At 33.8% G+C, this 19,281-nt stretch overlaps 1 protein-coding gene across 1 annotated transcript; it reads left to right on the top strand.

Moving 5' to 3' along the window:
* Nucleotides 1-6,398: 6,398 nt before the first annotated feature.
* LOC106414992 (TATA-binding protein-associated factor BTAF1) lies at nucleotides 6,399-18,693 on the top strand. The gene is made up of 29 exons (XM_048741139.1): nucleotides 6,399-6,568; nucleotides 6,801-6,932; nucleotides 7,066-7,160; nucleotides 8,021-8,238; nucleotides 8,345-8,399; nucleotides 8,799-8,880; nucleotides 9,151-9,485; nucleotides 9,791-9,890; nucleotides 9,983-10,580; nucleotides 10,738-10,870; nucleotides 10,986-11,054; nucleotides 11,269-11,480; nucleotides 11,555-11,795; nucleotides 12,011-12,184; nucleotides 12,717-13,142; nucleotides 13,209-13,658; nucleotides 13,798-13,917; nucleotides 13,985-14,449; nucleotides 14,639-15,177; nucleotides 15,560-16,052; nucleotides 16,133-16,201; nucleotides 16,290-16,394; nucleotides 16,512-16,742; nucleotides 16,856-17,119; nucleotides 17,197-17,246; nucleotides 17,433-17,542; nucleotides 17,640-17,722; nucleotides 17,859-18,071; nucleotides 18,161-18,693. The coding sequence occupies exons 2-29, from the start codon at nucleotides 6,878-6,880 to the stop codon at nucleotides 18,320-18,322; spliced, it is 6,147 nt and encodes a 2,048-aa protein (XP_048597096.1). The 5' UTR covers nucleotides 6,399-6,568; nucleotides 6,801-6,877; the 3' UTR covers nucleotides 18,323-18,693.
* The last annotated feature ends 588 nt before the right edge of the window (nucleotides 18,694-19,281 follow it).

Consider the following 19,281-nt stretch of genomic DNA (forward strand, 5'->3'; position numbering starts at 1 on the left):
GAGAAATATAAAATAAGACAAAAAAAAATTTAAATATAATGAAATTGTCCAACAATCTTGTTTAAGTAGATTTATAAGAATCTTGTTGATTTCTAATGAAATAATCCAACATTCTTGTTTAAATCTAATGAAATGGTTCAACAATCTTGTTTAATTAGATTTTTAAGAATTCTTCCCTTTTAATAGTACAAATATTTTTAAAAGAAACATTTCCGCGCTTTGAAAGTGCGGGTCAAAATTTAGTGTCTTTTATTAAAACAGAAACATTTTCTTGTACTCAACTTTCTTTAAAAAATTAAACTTAATACATTTTCTATTATCAAATTATATCCACATTTAGTTATCTATCTCTTATGATTTGAGTGTTTAGAAAATAAATGAACCCACACCTTTAATTTATTTCTCTATTTTTTTATGAACTAATATTTTTAGGTATATTAATTACATATGAATCAAAACCGCGGATACAAAATGGGTGTAACTGGTGACCAATGAATAAAAGGGAATAATGCATTCATTACAATTCCTAATTTTTTCTTACTATTTACAAGGAATTTTTTTTCCTTTGCATTCCTTCTCATTCCTTTTATTTTATAGGAATATAGAAAAAAATTGTTCCTCACTAAAATTGATAAAAAATCATTTTCCTTTTCATTCCTCTAATATTATTCCTCTGCATTTTTTTTCTACTTATTTATAATGTTCATGTAATGATCACCAGTTAGACCCAATATATTTAATATAATTTTTTTAATAACTAACCTAAATACATGTTTTTATGTAATTTATTTTTTGATAAAATTGAAAACATAGTCCCTGTGGTTGCGCGGATCCTTATCTAGTTTTATATTATAAATAGTAAAATACAATTTTTAAATACAACCGAGTTATATTATCAAAAATAAAACCGGCATACCCCTTATTTTGAGAGACAAATGATTTTGAGTTAACACTTAAGTTATCAATTTTCAAAAAATAACTCAAAATTCTCATTCAAGTGTAATACATTATATTCAAACATGAACTCAATAAATTTAAACTAACTTATGGTTAGTAATATTTTGACTTATGCTCTAACTAAAACTTGATCAATTATAGATCATGTCACCAATCAAAACCAAATTCTTAAATATGAAATTCAACTGAATTTGAAAAAAAATAGGATAAAAAAAAGTCACAAACACCAGAAAAGCGCGGGATTTTTTTTTAAATAAAAAAATATTTTAAATGTATTTCTATATAATATATTGTATAAATTTGATCACATTTATTCGGAACCACGAACTAAATTGTACCAAACTGAAAATCCTGAAACTAAAAATAAACTGAATTTTATAAGTAACGGAGAACCAAAAGGGTAAGCAAAATTTTAAAATACAAATTATATACTTACTAATGTTAATTACATTTAAAATACTATATAGAAACCGAATTACCCCAAAAAAAATCTTTAAATTATTAAAATTATTAGAATTATTCGATACATTTATCCGAGCAATCAAAAATACATTATATTTAAACTGATAATCCCAAATTATCCAATATTTTTATCTATAAATTTGTAATTATCTGGAAAACCAGAATCGAACCATAACTTAATTGGACTCAGTTTATTTTTTGCATATTTGGTGATTCTCAACTTTGCCCATGAGCCAGATTAAAAAAAACAGCCCAACTAAAGCCAAACCAAACTTTGTAAATAATTATCCTTGATTTCGAGAACCAAAACACCAAAACTCAGAATATTCAAACCAAAACCGAATGCTAAAGACTAGCAGTCTATCTACATTTAAATAGTGCAAAAAGAATTCTATTTTTACAAATTGTTTAATGCCTTTTAGTGGGGTACATATGTAGTTTATAGACAAATTAAGATATAAGCATTGTTTTTATCCGATTCTGACCCGTGGTCGAATTGATAAACCCGATAGCCATATATAATATGGATTTTCATATGTTTTTCATGTAGCATTCTACCAGAGGTTTTACCAACTGATATGTTTTTACAAAATTCGGATTTAATAAAAAATGATTTATTAAAAATCTGATAAAACTTAAAAAAATATAACTGTATAAAATTTAGTATAAGTACACATAAGAATGCCAATCATTTTATAATTGTATAGAATGTAAAATCTAATATTTTACAGTTTAATAATATGATGGAAAAGTAATTAAAATTAAAATATGAATATATGCTCAATCGGTCAATAAATTATGTTACATATATAAGGAACATAAATTAAATAATATGGTTTGAATATTGCACATTTACATGCTATTAATGAGATCATATATTTCACTGATACTACTACACCAGAAATACAGTTAATAAATTTTAGATGAATAAATAAATGATAATGACAAAAATACAATATTGAAAACAAACCAACAATATTTCCAAAAGTATATTGTGTATTTATTTTTTTGATTGTTAGAGAAAATAAATGCAAGACCAAAATATAATGAATAGTTAATGAATAGGTGCAACAACTTTTCATAGGTAATTTTTTTAAGAATCCTTCATTTTTAATAGTATAGATATTTTTCTAAATTTATTCAGCATCAGAGATTTAAAAAATAAATGTGATCTATCTTTTTAGTGGTTGCATTTATCGACTATATGAAAACTATGTTGTTATTGTTAAATTAGACGAGCTTCCAATATAAAAACCAATTAGTAATAAATAAAGTATCACATTTATCTTGTCATTTTCGAATACATTTTTATTTCAAAATAAGTGTCATTTTATAATTTCAGTGCAAAATTCATTGACTTTATATTTCAATATATTTTTTATTGGTTAAAATATGGTTATGTATATTGGTAAAAACTTTTTATTTAGTAAAAATGTAAAATTAAATATTTTCTTAATTTGTGTGTCCATTTTTAAAACAACAATTAAAATAAAACGGATGAATATATTACTTATGACCCATTTCAACTTAAAAAGCTTTGTCTCTAATACATTCCTTTGTATCACAGCCAAAATTAATTATCAATTTATCATCACGATGTTTAGAAATTTTATCGACAATAAATCCGAGCTTATTATAAACATTCAGAACCATTCGAAGCGAGGGCCATTATATGTGATTAATTTCAAGCATGCATAATCAATACTATGAAAATGTATAGGTTATCATAGTTATCGAATGATTGATGAAATGGGGATGGAGAATGACAACGTTGATGCTCATTAGTGGAGTTTGGAAAGCAATTTTGAAGAATCATAAACGATACCAACTCATGAATCAAAATCGAGTGAAAGAAAATGAAGAAAAACAAGATAAAAAAAATATGAAAAACGCTTATAATTGAATATTTTGTAGATTTTTGATACCATACTGAAATAGCTATCAATACTATTAAAAGGGAAGGAGTCCTACAAAATCTACCTATAAAAGATGTTTGAACTCTTTCATTAACTAACAATATTTTTGGTCTTACCATAATATTTAACTAATAACAGTACATAACCAAATATTTCTCTAATCATAATTTATATATTGATATTGTAGACATTTATTGTTACCTATATATTTAGAAATGTTAGCATCAGTTATGGAGTTAATTTTATATCCACCTATATATTTGGAAAATATATATCTTTTTCAACCCAAATATATATTTTATCTAGGGTTGATTTTTATTCAATCAATATATTGATATCATTGAACGATATATTTTTGATGAGAAGTAAGCTCGACAAAATGTAAGTAAGTCGTGTGTGTTAGATATAATAATAGGTAGACTAGATTCTGACCCGCCCTTTCAAAGGGCGGGTTTACTTTTTGTTTTTATTTTTTTCTTAGAAATTTAATTTATATATATATATATATTTGTCATCATATTTATGTTATTATTTGTAATCATATTTGTGTATACATTTTAATCAAAAAAATATTTTTCAAAATAATAGCAACTAAGAAGTTGATCCGACATACTCTATATTCCTTATAATCATATGTTTGTATGCCCGTTTTTTTGTAATCATATTTGCTTATTCTAGATCTTCACCCGTAGATATAATGTTACTTTATAATTTATTTATATTTCTGTAAATATGGAACATTTTTTATAAGTTAAGAAAAAAATTATATGTGTGTGTATGATATTTTTAAAAATTATTAGTATTAAAACAGTCCTAATATATTAAAATATTCTTAAAATGATTAAGTATCTAAATTAGTCCATTTAATGTATATATATCAAATATAATTGACAATAAAATAAATCAACCTATTTAATATATATCAACCTGTTTGTATCTATCTAAACCTATTAAAACTTTTGAATTAATTTTACTTATAAAAGGTGTAGGTGCTAGGAATAGAATCGAGGTTAGGTTAGAAGGTCAAAAAATTGATGTCAATTAATTTATGTTGTCAAACATGTTTAATATGATTACTTATATTGATTGTTGTATGAAATGAAACCGTAGATTTTGACTCAAGTGGATCCGAAAATTAGGGGAATCAAATGGAAGTTATAAATAAAACTGGATATGGATATATAAAGAGAATAATAACTAACCCTTAAATAAAGGGAATATATGTTGGACACAACCTTTTATCAATTGGGCATGTTTCTAATTTAATAGTATTGATGCATTAATTTAATAAAATGAGCCGTTATTAGTATGCTTATGTGGTGGTCGAGTTGTTAATATATAGGTGGGTTTTGTGTTAACTAGAGTAGAACCTCTATAAATTAATAATGTTGAAATTTTAAAATTTTATTAATTTATAGAGATAGTAATTACAAAAAATTTCTTATTTAGATTTCTTATTTTAAGATAAGAAAAATATTTGATTTTAGTGTATAGACATTAATTGTTATTTCTGAAATTTGAAATATTTATTAATTTTATTATATTATTTGGTGTATATACTATATATTGCATAGAGCTTAAATGTGATTTTAGATATAATATTACTAAATTTTATCAAAAATATACGAAGTTTTAGGAGAATATAAAGATACTTACATTGTGAATATAAAAAAATAATATAATAATAGGTTATTAATTATATAAAATATGTATACATATAAATTATTAATTTATAATTTATAATTTTCATGGGACCATATATTTACATATAATTTTCTAAAAAAATTATTATCTTATTATTTTATCGATTTGTGTCAATTTTTGAACCGGTCCAAGTTGGAACCGGCGAAATTTATTAATTTATAGGGATTATTAATTTATCGAATATTAATTTATAGAGGTTCTACTGTATAAGGTTGAAGTATTAAAAATTGTTAAAGGTAAATAAATTTCTGAAAATATGATCACACAAAAATAATATGTCATCATTTTTTTTTTATTAACATAATATGTCATATTATATTGTAAGGATAATTATTAAAACGATTATGTTAGACTAAATTATTATATGACTGAAGAATAACTTATAGTTAATGAAGAGGTGCAACAAATTTTGCAAGTTGATTTTTGAGATGATTTGCTTTTAATAGTAAAGAAAGATATAAGTTGTGATGTATGTCACAACTTTTGTAATTTAATAAATTCATTGTTATCAACTTATTACAGAATTTAAACATGTAACAATATTTTATATACTTTGTTTTATTTTTGTGTATTTTGATAGTTAATATACATATAAATAAATGTGACAAGAATTGTTTCTATATATATTTACCCCAGTTTATAATTTCTATACTACTAAATATACAAATTTCATTTTAAAACTTGAACACATTCCTTGAATCCGTATAAATCAATAGTATTTATTTAAACCAAATATATATATATATAATTTAATCTAACATATATATAATAATTTTATGTCAATTGAATCAAACAATAAACCGCGTTTTGAAAACGTCCGGTCCGAATCGCGGTTCTATGCTCCACATTATCTTATAAAAATTTATTTAAAATAATAATAATTTAATTCCAAAATTAAATCCGCGTTTTCTAAGCGCGGGTCAAATCTAGTTCTAGAATTATGAATTATATATTTTATTAGATTCAAAACTGAATGTTCAACGCAGCTATATATACATGAGATATAAGCTTGACCAATTAAAACAGATAAACCAAGATATGTACAACAACTTATATAAATATTTAATACCAAAGAGAACATATAAATCAAAATTGGTTTGTTTGATGAAGAAGACCGTTATTGATACTTCTGGTTTGTAGATAGATCTAATTTTGTCTTTAAAAAAAAAAGAAAAAAAAAAAGATAGATCTAATTTTCCAATAAACTTTTATAGTGGACTGGAGTACTTGTTATCAATTTTCTAATATTCATAAAATTTTTATAAATTTCTGTTATTATTTTTTAATTCATCAATTTCGGTCATAGTTACGAGAAGAACGGTTTTATTCCCAACGAAAGAAAAAATAACGGGCTTTCCCCATTTGTTGTTATTTTTTTTTAATTATTAATTTATTTTATTTTTTTTGCAAATTTTTTTTTTTTGTTCGGGAGAAAAGAAAAAGAGGAGGAGGAAGAAGAAGGAACCCAAACCAGCATTATATATCAGCATAAGCATCCTCTTCTCTTCACAACCTCGCAGCCTAACCAGGTAACCTAAACCCTAATTTCGTTTCCTTTCCCCTTATGAATTTATATTCCCTTTATCTCTCGAATTTTCCCTAGAAAATCACAGCGGGTGAATGAAGATGGGAAACGCCTCTCCCGAACAAATCGAATTACTATAAAAAGCTTTTCGATATTCCAATTTCCAAATTGCTGATTCGATTTTCGTTTTCGCGATTCCGTGCGATTGATTAATCTGTATTGCGTGTGTGTTGTAGGGTTAGTTTTCGCGAAGTGATTGGATGAGCTTGGATGTGGAAGTGAAGCCAAGAAGAGGTGCACTCTCGTTCTCGTCATGGCTCAGCAACAACAATCTTCGCGACTCAGTCGTCTCCTTACATTGTTGGACAGTATCCTTGATTTGTTTTGTTTTGTTGATTGCGTTTCTTCGTTTTGATAATGTCTTACTCGTTTATTGCCTTCGTGTGCTACTCTTTGAAGACGGTTCATGTTCTCCTTAATTTATATTTTTTTTCTTCTTAGCTGGTTCAACGCAAACTACACGTCTAACTGCAGCTAGGCAGATCGGAGATATTGCAAAGTCTCATCCTCAGGACTTGAGCTCTCTTTTGAGAAAGGTACGGTCTTGCTCGGCTTTCTCCACTTTATCGGCGTTCTAGGAATAAGATTTCGTTCTGGGGTTACATTTTGTATGGTTAGCGTATCTGATGATCACAGAGATATAGGACTTCAATTGATTGTTATACTCATGGGAAAATAACTGAGATACCAGGGACAGTGGCAGTGGAATATATTTGTCTTTGGAAGTAGTATTTTTTTTTCTGGACCGACTATTCTGCCCAATGTCCTCGGTATAGGTGGTGGGTATACAGAGTAGACTTTTCAGAGGTGATCAATGTCATCTCTCCATTTTGTGTTGGGTTAAAAGGTTTTATCCCCTGTTCGATGGGGTTACTTCGTATGTTGTCCAATATATATCACAAGTTCCTGCACGGCTGGAAAAAGTTGTTGCATAGTGCTATACACAACTATGATTCCTAGGAACGTCTCCCAATGTTTGACACCTAGTTATAATACATCTTTAATAGGCTGTTGTCAACCCATACTCTTTTCAAAGAATGTCAAAGCATTAGATAAAGAATTTAATGGACTTTCAGAATGGAATCTTAAGTAGGGCGACCACCTATATATCAATTAGTTTCAGGATGTAACTATATATTTCTAGTGTTTCTTTTATTAGATTGAAGTTCAAGCTTTGTTTGGACATCCGGTCTTGTGCATTAAATAATATTTCTGCTCAGGCTAGGTTTTGTTTTCTTGAGACCTTGCTTCTTCTACTGTGTAGGTATCATATATCTTATAAATTCTGTCTTAACATTATAGTTTAGTTTTACATCTTTCTTAACTGTAAGTTGTTCGTTACATTAGATTTTCCTATTTGTTCCCTTGACCTAACTCTATTTTTGCGGGGAATTAGGTTTTGCATTACCTCCGTAGTAAAAAGTGGGATACGAGGGTTGCTGCTGCTCATGCTATTGGCGCCATTGTCCTGAATGTCAAGCATACTTCATTGAGTGAACTGTTAAATTCTTTGGCAACAAAGTTGGGCGAGGCCGGGTTGTCTGGTAATGTAGATGAAGTGGTGGCTTCAGGCAATCTACAGTCCAAACTTCTAGAAAATGCTCCCTTCAGAAGGTTGTAAATAGATTTGTTACCCAATTCATATGTATTTTGATGTCTTCGTCATGTTAAGGTCGCCTGATGTCTTTTGATGTCTCTAACTTTTGGCACCTGCTAACAGCTTCGAGATGAATAAGGTTTTAGAGTTTGGCGCTTTGTTGGCATCTGGTGGACAGGTAATTTTATAATCTACTATTGTTTTATCTGTCTAGGCCAGTCTGTATCAATGCAGCTGATTTATCTCTGGTGCAATTGCTTTACCGATGTCTTGTCTTTAGGCCTAGGAAAAGATCTTTGTGGAAATTACATTATGTTAGCTTTTGATCACATCCTTAGCATGATTGAAATTATAAGTTTTTCACCAAAATATTCTTTGTCAGCTGCACTCTGTTTGTAGCTAAAGGAAACTAAGTGCTTTTTCAACGCAATTACTTGATGCGACATGATAGCTTGCCCTCGTTTATTTGCTCCCTTTATTCCTCATAAATATGTCGCAGTTTCTTTGGTACAAACAAACATTAATTCAGATATACTCAAATTATTAGCTGTTTACAGAGAAACTCTTTTTGTTGCAGGAGTACGACATTTTGAATGACAATTCCAAAAATCCAAGGGACCGAATGGCTCGTCAGAAAAAGAATCTCCGGCGACGTCTAGGTCAGTGGTTCCTTATTCTTGTCTTCTTTTCTGTTGATTAATAATCACGGGGAAAGTGTTATGAATGATCCGATCCAATAAATTGTTATATACGAGGCTAATATATATGTGCGTCTTTTTTGAAAACCAGCGTAACCGGTTCTTTTAAATTTATTATATCACTACTATTAGTTCTTCTCATTCTTTGTAAAGCCGACTCTGTAAGCACCAAATATCTTTTGTTTTACTTGATTGATGCATCTGATAGACTTCTGACAATAAATGAAACAGGTTTGGACATGTGCGAGCAGTTTATGGATGTCAATGAAATGATTGGAGATGAGGATCTGATTGAGCAGAAGTCCAATGTTCACGCGAATGGAGTTGGAAACAGATTATACGCAAACTATTCTCCACATCACATTCAACAATTTGTTTCAAGAATGGTTCCTCGTGTCGCTCACAAGAGGCCAAGCGCAAGGGAATTAAATCTACTAAAACGTAAAGCAAAAATAAGCTCAAAAGATCAAGCCAAAGGTAACTGCGAAGGAGCAGATGTTGAGATGTCATCATCTCATGCCTCAACCTCAAAGAGAACTTTGTCTGACTCAATGGACTCTAACAAGGTATTTGGATACAGCATACTTGTAATGACGGATAACCAACTTGTAGAATTTGAGTTGTAGAACATTAGTATGGAGCATACAACCAATTCCAAGACTCAGGAGTTCATTGATATGCTAACCTAGATTCAATTCTCTTTAGTGTGTAATCTCTAACAAATGTATAGCCCACATATTCTTTAAAATAGAATTGCAGTTATCATACTCTGTCTAGCAATAAACGTCAAGCTGCGTGAGGAATTTTTCTTGATTTTAGCCATATTTCCTACTTTCTTGTTTCTTATGCATATGCTACTCGAAATTCTTAGGCAAACATTGGTAACGAAGATGATATGGAGCCTGATGCGGATGGAAGATGGCCGTTCCACAGCTTTGTTGAGCAACTTATTCTTGACATGTTTGACCCTGGTAAGGCTCATGTACTAGTGTTGTATGCATTATACTTTGTTTCTCACTCAGAATTCGAGTATAGTTGACTTATTATCTGATAATATGGTCAGCATGGGAGATCCGTCATGGCAGTGTAATGGCTCTGAGAGAAATATTAATGCTTCATGGTGGTTCTGCTGGAGTGTCAACAGCAGAGTTTAGCTCGGATAATGGTTTTGATTTGAACGAAGATTTGACTAAAGTAACACGAGAGAAAGAAATCGACTTGAATATGCAATTTTCAGTAAATGAGCTGGAGCCACTTCGGAAAAGACCTAAGATTGAGGATCCATCAAAATCATTTGTTGGTAACACGGTTTTGGAACCTATGGTGAGTGACTATGAAAATAGTGTTAAAGATGAAGAAGTTGAGTCTTTACTGCCACCAGTAAAGGTCAATGGTCAAGTTAACTTTATTTCTACCAAGGCGGAACCTGAATCTTCTATCGATGGCTCATCATGTCAGTCTGATAGAAATCATGTTGCAGAGGTCAGCAATCACGTTGAAGATAAGAGTTTTGTTGAGAAATCCCTCCTACCTAACAAGAATCAGGAAGAAAATATTGAAGTGTTGGATTTGGTTAAACAAGCTAGGCATTCTTGGATCAAAAATTTTGAATTTCTCCAGGATTGCACCATTCGTTTCTTATGTGTGCTTTCACTTGACCGGTAAGACTTTGGTACCCAATCATGGATTTTCTTTTCCAGTATTAGTTGTTTTTGTTTCATAGCATCTTGGGTAACGGTTATTTATTAACCTTCCCATTCTAGCTGAGATTTGGTTGGGCATTTCTAAGTTGGTCGTTATCTTTCCCCTCTATTGCAGTTTTGGGGATTATATTTCTGATCAGGTTGTTGCTCCTGTGCGGGAAGCTTGTGCCCAAGCACTTGGTGCTACTTTCAAATACATGAGTCCCTCGTTGATTTATGAGACATTAAATATCTTGCTTCAGATGCAGGTAAATGTTTAATCTCTTCTTTTTAAAGTCATTTAAACTAAGAAACTTGTTGCGGTCTCTGTACATTATAAAACTGACTGGTAATTTTATCCTACATATATATATATCTGTGTAGCGCCGGCCTGAATGGGAAATTCGTCATGGAAGTCTTTTGGGCATCAAGTACTTGGTTGCTGTACGACAGGTAAATCTCCCGTACGTGAGAGCTACTTTTAAGAAGTTAACACATTATAAAACTGAAAAAAACATGTTTGGAGTCTTGTTTGCCGTTTCCATGTCCGGTGGAATCTTGTTTTTGATATCATGATATGGGTAGTATTTTATTAGTGTCTAAGGTGTAGCACACTCGATTTCTTGACTTTTCTTTCTTATTCACCCCTGATTATTATGTTTTGCAGGAAATGCTCCAAGATTTACTTGGCCATATTCTTCCGGCGTGTAAAGCAGGGCTGGAGGATTCTGATGACGATGTTCGAGCGGTTGCCGCTGATGCTCTTATACCGGCAGCAGCCGCTATTGTTTCTTTGAGAGGACAGACGTTACTTTCCATTGTCATGTTACTGTGGGATATCTTGCTTGAGTTGGATGACTTAAGTCCATCCACTAGCAGGTACGCTAGTGATAAAATTACATTCTCTCCTTTCTGCACAAGATCAATGTTGAGCAGTATAATGTTTCTTGCAGTGTTATGAACCTCCTGGCAGAGATCTATTCTCAAGATGATATGACAGTGGTGATGCATGAAGAATTATCAGTGGGAGAGGGACAAAAAGTTGATCTCAATGAAACGGTTCATGTCGAGAGTGTTAGAGAAAGAAGAGATGTTAGGGAAAGCCCTTATGCGTTATCTGGTTTAGCCCCTAGGCTGTGGCCATTTACGAGACACGACATCACATCAGTTCGATTTTCTGCTATTCGAACTCTGGTGGGTTTCTACTGTTTGTTTTACAGTCAAATCTCTCTCGATACTTGCTGTCTATGTTTGTCTCCACTAGCATAATTTACATGTATCTTGTGCCTTGAGTTTCTCTGGTTTATTATATATAAAAGATGTAAAATCCCTTTTTGATTACTTCTGAGTACAATTCTCCTATGTTCCTTTTATATGCTTACGACTCGTTCCTAAATTTTCTCTGACAGGAGCGACTACTTGAAGCTGGATGCAGAAAGAACATTTCTGAGCAGTCCAAAAGTTCTTTCTGGCCATCTTCTATTTTAGGGGATACCCTAAGAATCGTCTTTCAGAATCTTTTGCTAGAATCAACTGAGGAGATTCTGGAGTGTTCGGAAAGAGTGTGGAGGCTTCTAGTTCAGGTATCTAGTAGCAGAATATTGCTTTTCTTTCAGCACACCTTTTTAAAAATGTTTTCTACACCCTTTGAAATATAGATTTTCGTTCATGGTTTGCGTTGAACTTCAAATCATAGAGTAGGTTTCCCATTTGCTTGGTGTGTGTGTGGTATTGCATACGTAAATTATTTGACATTAAATCACAGGATAGTTAGAAGTGTTTGCATCTGAACCTATTTACCAGCTGGATGTCTTTCTGCCTTTTTAAGTTTACCCATAACGGAAGTACTTAGACCATCTCCAACCCACATCTATAGCTTTTCTATAAAATAGAGCAACTATAAAAATAGAGGTTGTAAGGAATTGGAGTGAAACCCACCCCGTTCCTCTATTTCGAAGAAAGTTATACATGTCGGATGCGCGAAACCTGTTGCTGACTGCTAACGAATTTGGGTCATGTAATATAGTTACCTGAAAACACGTAATTTTGTAACTTTTTACGACAGCTTTATTTTTCGTATTTGGCCCTAGATCTCTTATTTCTCTTCTTGTTCAGTGCCCAGTGGAAGATTTGGAAGAAGCTGCAAAATCTTACATGGCTTCGTGGATAGAACTTGCAGCTACTCCTTATGGCTCAACATTGGATGCTACAAAAATGTTTTGGCCAGTAGCTCCCCCTCGTATGAGTCATTTCAAAGCTGCTGCTAAGATGAAAGCTGTCCAACTTGAGAATGAAGCTTCCAGCACTCTGGGATTTGATTATGCAAGGAGTTTTGCTTCCCTTGGAAAAAATGAAGATGCTTCTGCCAGGTCCACTAAAATTATCGTTGGCTCTGATATGGAGATGTCAGTGACTCGCACCCGGGTAGTTACAGCATCTGCGTTAGGTATTCTTGCATCCCGATTGAGCGATCGTTCAATGCAGTTTGTGGTAGATCCACTGAGTAGTACTCTTACTTCCTTGTCCGGTGTTCAGCGCCAGGTATGCTCTCTCGCTCCATCATTAAACGCGTGTTGCATGTTTTGAACTAAACCTCTGGCTTTGCAGGTTGCGTCGGTTGTGCTTATCTCTTGGTTCAGAGAAATTAAATGCAAGGCCCCTTCCCCTTCTGATGGAAGTGGAAGTTTGCCTGGTTTTCCTACTCCTCTTAAAAAATGGATGCTAGATTTGTTAGCTTGCTCAGACCCTGCATTCCCCACTAAAGATATACTTCTTCCTTATGCTGAGCTCTCAAGAACATACACTAAAATGAGGAACGAAGCTTCTCAGTTGTTGCATACAGTCGAAACCTACCATTGTTTTGATAAGTTATTATCGACGACTAAACTCAATGCGGATAGCTTGAGTGCTGATGAGACGATTGAATTTGCGTCAACACTAGCATTGTGGAATAAAGACAGTGCTGAAAAAGAATCCTTAGAAAAGCAAGTTTTTGAAGATGTGGAGTCATCTAGGCAACAGCTACTAAGTACTGCTGGCTATTTAAAATGTGTCCAGGTACCTGGAATATGTTTTGATATTTTTCATGTGTTTCTTATATCTTTAGTCTGCTAGATTATCACAGGGCATGTATATCAGCATTTTCGTTTTTGAGGTTGAACCTTTTTAATCCTTCTTCTGGACTTATTTCTTGCAGAATAATTTACATATCACAGTCACCTCTCTGATCGCTGCTGCGGTTGTTTGGATGTCAGAATTTCCCTCTAGACTTAATCCAATAATCTTGCCGCTGATGGCTTCAATTAAAAGAGAGCAGGTAACAATTGAAATTAAATGTTTGTTTTCATGTCCGCTGAACTGACCACTGACTCTTTTGTTTTCAGGAACAAATACTACAACAGAAAGCTGCTGAGGCTCTTGCAGAACTTATTGCGTACTGCGTAGATCGGAAGCCTAGCCCTAATGACAAGTTAATCAAGAATATTTGTAGCTTGACGTGCATGGATCCTAGCGAAACACCTCAAGCTAGTATCATTAGGTCTATAGATATTGTTGATGATCTGGACTTCCTGTCCTCGCGAAGTAACGCAGGAAAACAGAAGTCAAAAGCAGTGTTGGCTGGTGGCGAAGACAGGTCTAAGGTTGAGGGTTTTATCACCAGGAGAGGAGCTGAACTTGCATTGAAGCATTTAAGCATGAAATTTGGTGGTTCCTTGTTTGACAAGCTCCCTAAATTGTGGGAGTGCCTCACTGAGGTTCTTGTTCCTGTAACTCCTGAAGATCAACAGAACTTTGACCTTAAAATAGAATCTGTCTCTGATCCACAGGTCTTGATAAACAACATTCAGGTACACCCAGTGAAGTTTTGCATAGATATGATTTTTCAATTTCTTGCGCCAGTAGGGATGTTTCGCTTGAATTATTTGAACGGTTAGTTTTAGGATTGGCCATCATACCTCCTTTAGATAAAACGATGAAGCTTGTTAGTTAATATGCAGAGCCGTAGCTTGATGTTTTTTATTTAATCTGTTTTTCAGGTTGTACGTTCCGTAGCACCAGTGATGGAAGAAACTCTGAAACCTAGGTTACTTAGTCTCTTGCCTTGCATTTTCAAATGCGTTCGCCATTCCCATGTGGCTGTTAGATTGGCTGCTTCTAGATGTGTTATGACAATGGCTAAATCAATGACAACAAATGTCATGGCAGCAGTAGTGGAAAATGCTATTCCGATGTTGGGAGATTTGACATGCGTAAATGCTAGACAAGGCGCAGGAATGCTTATTGGTTTACTTGTTCAAGGGCTGGGTGTAGAACTGGTTCCGTATTCTCCTTTATTGGTTGTTCCCCTCCTGAGATGCATGAGTGATGTTGACAGTTCTGTCAGGCAGAGCGTGACACGTAGCTTTGCTGCCCTTGTACCTATGCTTCCGTTAGCTCGTGGGGTTCCCCCTCCTGTAGGGTTGAGCCAAGATCTATCCAGCAACGCAGAGGACGCCAAATTTTTGGAGCAGCTACTTGACAACTCCCATATAGATGATTACAAGCTTTGCACTGAATTAAAAGTTACACTGAGAAGGTAATTTTCGTAATCCAGATTAAATGAAAGCTGTTTCTCTGTTGTGCCTATCTTTGTGTCATTCAAGTTATCTGTACTTTTGTATGATTTAGTCGTTTCACTGTCGTTCCTTGCCTATTTTCATTGGTATTCTCAGTTGAATCTATACAACAACATTGAGGGTGGTTTGTTAGCAATGTTAGGACCTTACACCTATTGTTGGGTTAATCAGAGTAAATCTCAGGAAAAAAACATTCTCGTGCTCTGCCCGGTCCTTGATTGATAGGATTATACGTATTCATTAACGTGTATCAATTCTCTAAATTGTTGATCTGAATTGAAAGAGATCTGTATTGCTTTTGAAATGTTTATTCTAGAATATTTATCAGTTTTCTGATTTCAGGTATCAACAGGAAGGAATCAATTGGTTAGGATTCTTGAAACGTTTTAAGCTCCATGGAATTCTCTGCGATGATATGGGGCTTGGTAAGACGCTTCAAGCATCTGCAATTGTGGCATCTGATGCAGCAGAGCGTCGTGGCTTAACAGAAGAACCAGATGTTTTTCCATCTATAATTGTTTGCCCTTCAACACTAGTTGGCCACTGGGCGTTTGAAATTGAGAAGTATATCGACCTTTCTCTGCTAAGCGTGTTGCAGTATGTTGGCTCTGCCCAAGACCGCGTTTCTCTCCGTGAGCTGTTCAAGAACCACAATGTCATTATCACATCTTATGATGTGGTCCGCAAGGATGCTGATTATCTGACACAGTTCTCATGGAACTATTGTATTCTGGATGAGGGCCACATTATTAAGAATGCGAAATCTAAAATTACTTCAGCAGTGAAACAGTTGAAAGCCCAACACCGGCTTATCCTCAGTGGAACGCCAATACAGGTTACATCGGAGTGCTCGACTTTCCAAAAAGTTTAATACATGTGCTTTTATCTTCTGACTGAAAGTGTTTCCTTTTTCAGAATAATATCATCGAGCTGTGGTCCCTTTTTGACTTTTTAATGCCTGGATTTCTTGGAACAGAGAGACAGGTATGTTGTTACAGATGACCAATTTCCTGCGTAACTTTGGCATAATCTCTGTTTTCATAAACGAGCATTTTTTTTCTTTATTGGGCAGTTTCAAGCATCTTATGGAAAACCGTTGCTAGCTGCTAGAGATCCTAAATGCTCTGCCAAGGATGCTGAAGCGGGTGTACTGGCGATGGAAGCACTCCATAAGCAAGTAATACCTGTTTCTGGAGTTCATCTATTGCGACTTTTGAAGTTTTTTTTCCCTCTGTTGCATTTGTTTAAAACTTTATGGTAGCATAATTCCTGATAACATCTCTGTATCACGTAGGTTATGCCATTCTTATTGCGGCGTACGAAAGAGGAAGTCCTCTCTGACCTGCCAGAAAAAATCATACAGGACAGATACTGTGACCTTAGTCCTGTCCAGTTGAAGCTTTATGAGCAGTTTTCTGGTTCGCATGCTAAGCAAGAAATATCTACTATCATAAAAGTTGATGGATCAGCAGATTCAAGCAATGTGGAAGTCGCGCCAACAAAAGCATCCACACACGTTTTCCAGGTATAATTTTGTTTCCTGCACTGAAGACAACAAAACATTTATATCACTCCCACCTCTAACATATATATACAAGTTGGTGAAACCTGATTTATGTTTGGGTTTTACTTTTCCAGGCGCTGCAGTACCTGCTTAAACTCTGCAGTCATCCGCTTCTTGTTCTTGGCGAAAAGGTTACAGAGCCGGTGGCTTCTGATTTAGCAGCAATGATAAATGGATGTTCAGACATTATCACTGAGCTTCATAAAGTTCAACACTCGCCAAAGCTTGTTGCCCTTCAAGAAATTTTAGAAGAATGTGGTATAGGTTCTGAAGCGTCTAGTTCAGATGGAACTCTAAGTGTAGGCCAGCATAGAGTTCTGATATTTGCACAGCACAAAGTAATTGCATATGGAATCTTGCAACTAAGTTCTTCCATACAATATTGTCCAAGATCTAACCATGTTAATTCATGCAGGCTTTGCTGGACATTATTGAAAAAGACTTGTTTCAAGCCCACATGAAAAGGCGAGTTCAACTTGTGAATTTACACTTTCTATTATATAACGACCTAGTTTATTGGACTATGTTTTGTTTAATATGAACTCGTAATATCACACTTGTTTGTTGTGATTCCCATGTTCCTATCTTAATTTACTTATCCTTTTCTTCAATTTGTTGCTTATCTGTTTATTGCCTTTTTCTTGAAAGCAGCGTCACATATATGCGACTGGATGGTTCAGTTGTACCCGAGAAAAGGTTTGAGATTGTGAAGGCTTTTAATTCAGATCCCACAATTGATGTTCTACTTCTGACAACACATGGTATGCTTTTCCCACTTAGCAATGTGGTTCTTCTACAATGTAGAGTAGATGTTGTGACCAATTTATAACTGAAAACAATTTACTTCTACTCATTCAGTTGGTGGACTTGGATTGAACCTGACCTCTGCTGACACGATTGTATTTATGGAGCATGATTGGAATCCTATGCGTGATCATCAGGTAGAATGATTTTCAATTATCTTTGAATTTGTGCTTGTAACAAAGGAGGAAGTGCTTCACATTTCTTTCCGTTTCTACTTGAGTGGAATATTATTATTGTGATAGTGGGGTTTGCTAATTTAGAGGAATGTGGCAGGCGATGGATAGAGCGCATAGATTGGGACAGAAGAGAGTTGTAAATGTACACCGTCTCATAATGCGTGGAACACTGGAAGAAAAAGTGATGAGTCTCCAACGATTCAAAGTATCGGTTGCCAATACGGTGATCAATGCTGAGAATGCTAGTATGAAGACAATGAACACTGATCAGTTGCTAGACTTATTTGCTTCAGCTGAAACTTCGAAAAAGGTAATAATAATATTTTATTTTGACTGCAAGTAAATCTAGATGAAGAAGCAGAGTTGGTATCCTTCAATAATCGGGTCTTCATTGTATAGGGTGGTGCGTCTTCGAAGAAGGGATCAGAGGATAATGATCAGACTGCTGGAACTGGGAAAGGAATCAAAGCAATTCTGGGTAACTTGGAGGAACTGTGGGATCAATCACAGTACACGGAGGAGTACAATCTTAACCAATTCTTAGCTAAGCTAAACGGGTAGTGGCCAACAAAAACCAGGAATGTATGTGTACATATATCTTTTCAGCTCGGTTCATTTTTTTTGACGTTCCAAACAGATAAAAAGCTTACCTCTCCACTCTCTTTTCCTTCTTCTCCATTGGATTTGTTGTCAGTAATCTTTTTTGGATTCATAAAGAAAGAGATTAGTTTTAACTTATAAAAAGGAGAAAAAAGAGATTGGAGGTAGGAGGAGATAATCTAGTTGTTAGTTTTGGCAATACGACCGGTCTAATGTTTTTGGCCGCCGAAGTAGCTTTTGTAGTGATCCTGAATCGTGTAAAAACACCTTTTTAACTTAGCTTTTTCGTCTGCTGTTTCAGCTTTCTATAGTTACGTTTATGTTCTGTTCTACTTTTTCTGTTTCCTTGTTTTGTCGGTGTTCAAGTAATAAGACAGGTATAAAGAAAAAAGCATTACTGTGTTAGAAAAAAAAAAGAAAAAGCATTACTCTTGACCAACTGGCAAATCTCATAGTTTTCTTGAATTAATAAGTTTTAGTTATTAGCAATTTATATTCGGAACCAAAAGGAAAAACAGAATGACAATGTTTTTTTTTTTTTAACGCTGATTTATTATGATCTTACAATTATGATATAGGAAATATTACATAGACGATTCGACAACCGACAATACTACCTGCCTTATGAAGACCTACGCCTAACTACAGCACCTGAGCCGTCCTATGAAGATCCACGCCTGACCAGATTTACTTGCACCATGTTGAAGATCTCTTGCAAGCATTTCCTTTGTAGTCTGCATAATTGGTTAATAAACCGCTCTCTCCGGGACTTGAAACCTGGATTTCCTGTAATCTGCAATAAATTGCATAGTCTGGGAATCGAACCCCAGACCTGGGTGTAGAAGCTTTTAAACCTTAACCAATAGGCTACGGTGCTTCCACCAACAGAATGACAATGTTGAAAACTAGAATGTGCACTC

The sequence above is a fragment of the Brassica napus genome, chromosome A9, assembly GCF_020379485.1.
Source record: "Brassica napus cultivar Da-Ae chromosome A9, Da-Ae, whole genome shotgun sequence".
NCBI lineage: Eukaryota > Viridiplantae > Streptophyta > Magnoliopsida > Brassicales > Brassicaceae > Brassica > Brassica napus.

Bases quoted from the DNA above. Each gene is read 5' to 3' on its own strand.
- LOC106414992 (XM_048741139.1), top strand. From the start codon at position 6,878: ATGGCTCAGCAACAACAATCTTCGCGACTCAGTCGTCTCCTTACATTG. The intron at 13,143-13,208 runs GTATGCTCTCTC...CTGGCTTTGCAG, and splicing joins TGTCCGGTGTTCAGCGCCAG to GTTGCGTCGGTTGTGCTTAT. The intron at 17,247-17,432 runs GCGAGTTCAACT...TCTTGAAAGCAG, and splicing joins TTTCAAGCCCACATGAAAAG to CGTCACATATATGCGACTGG.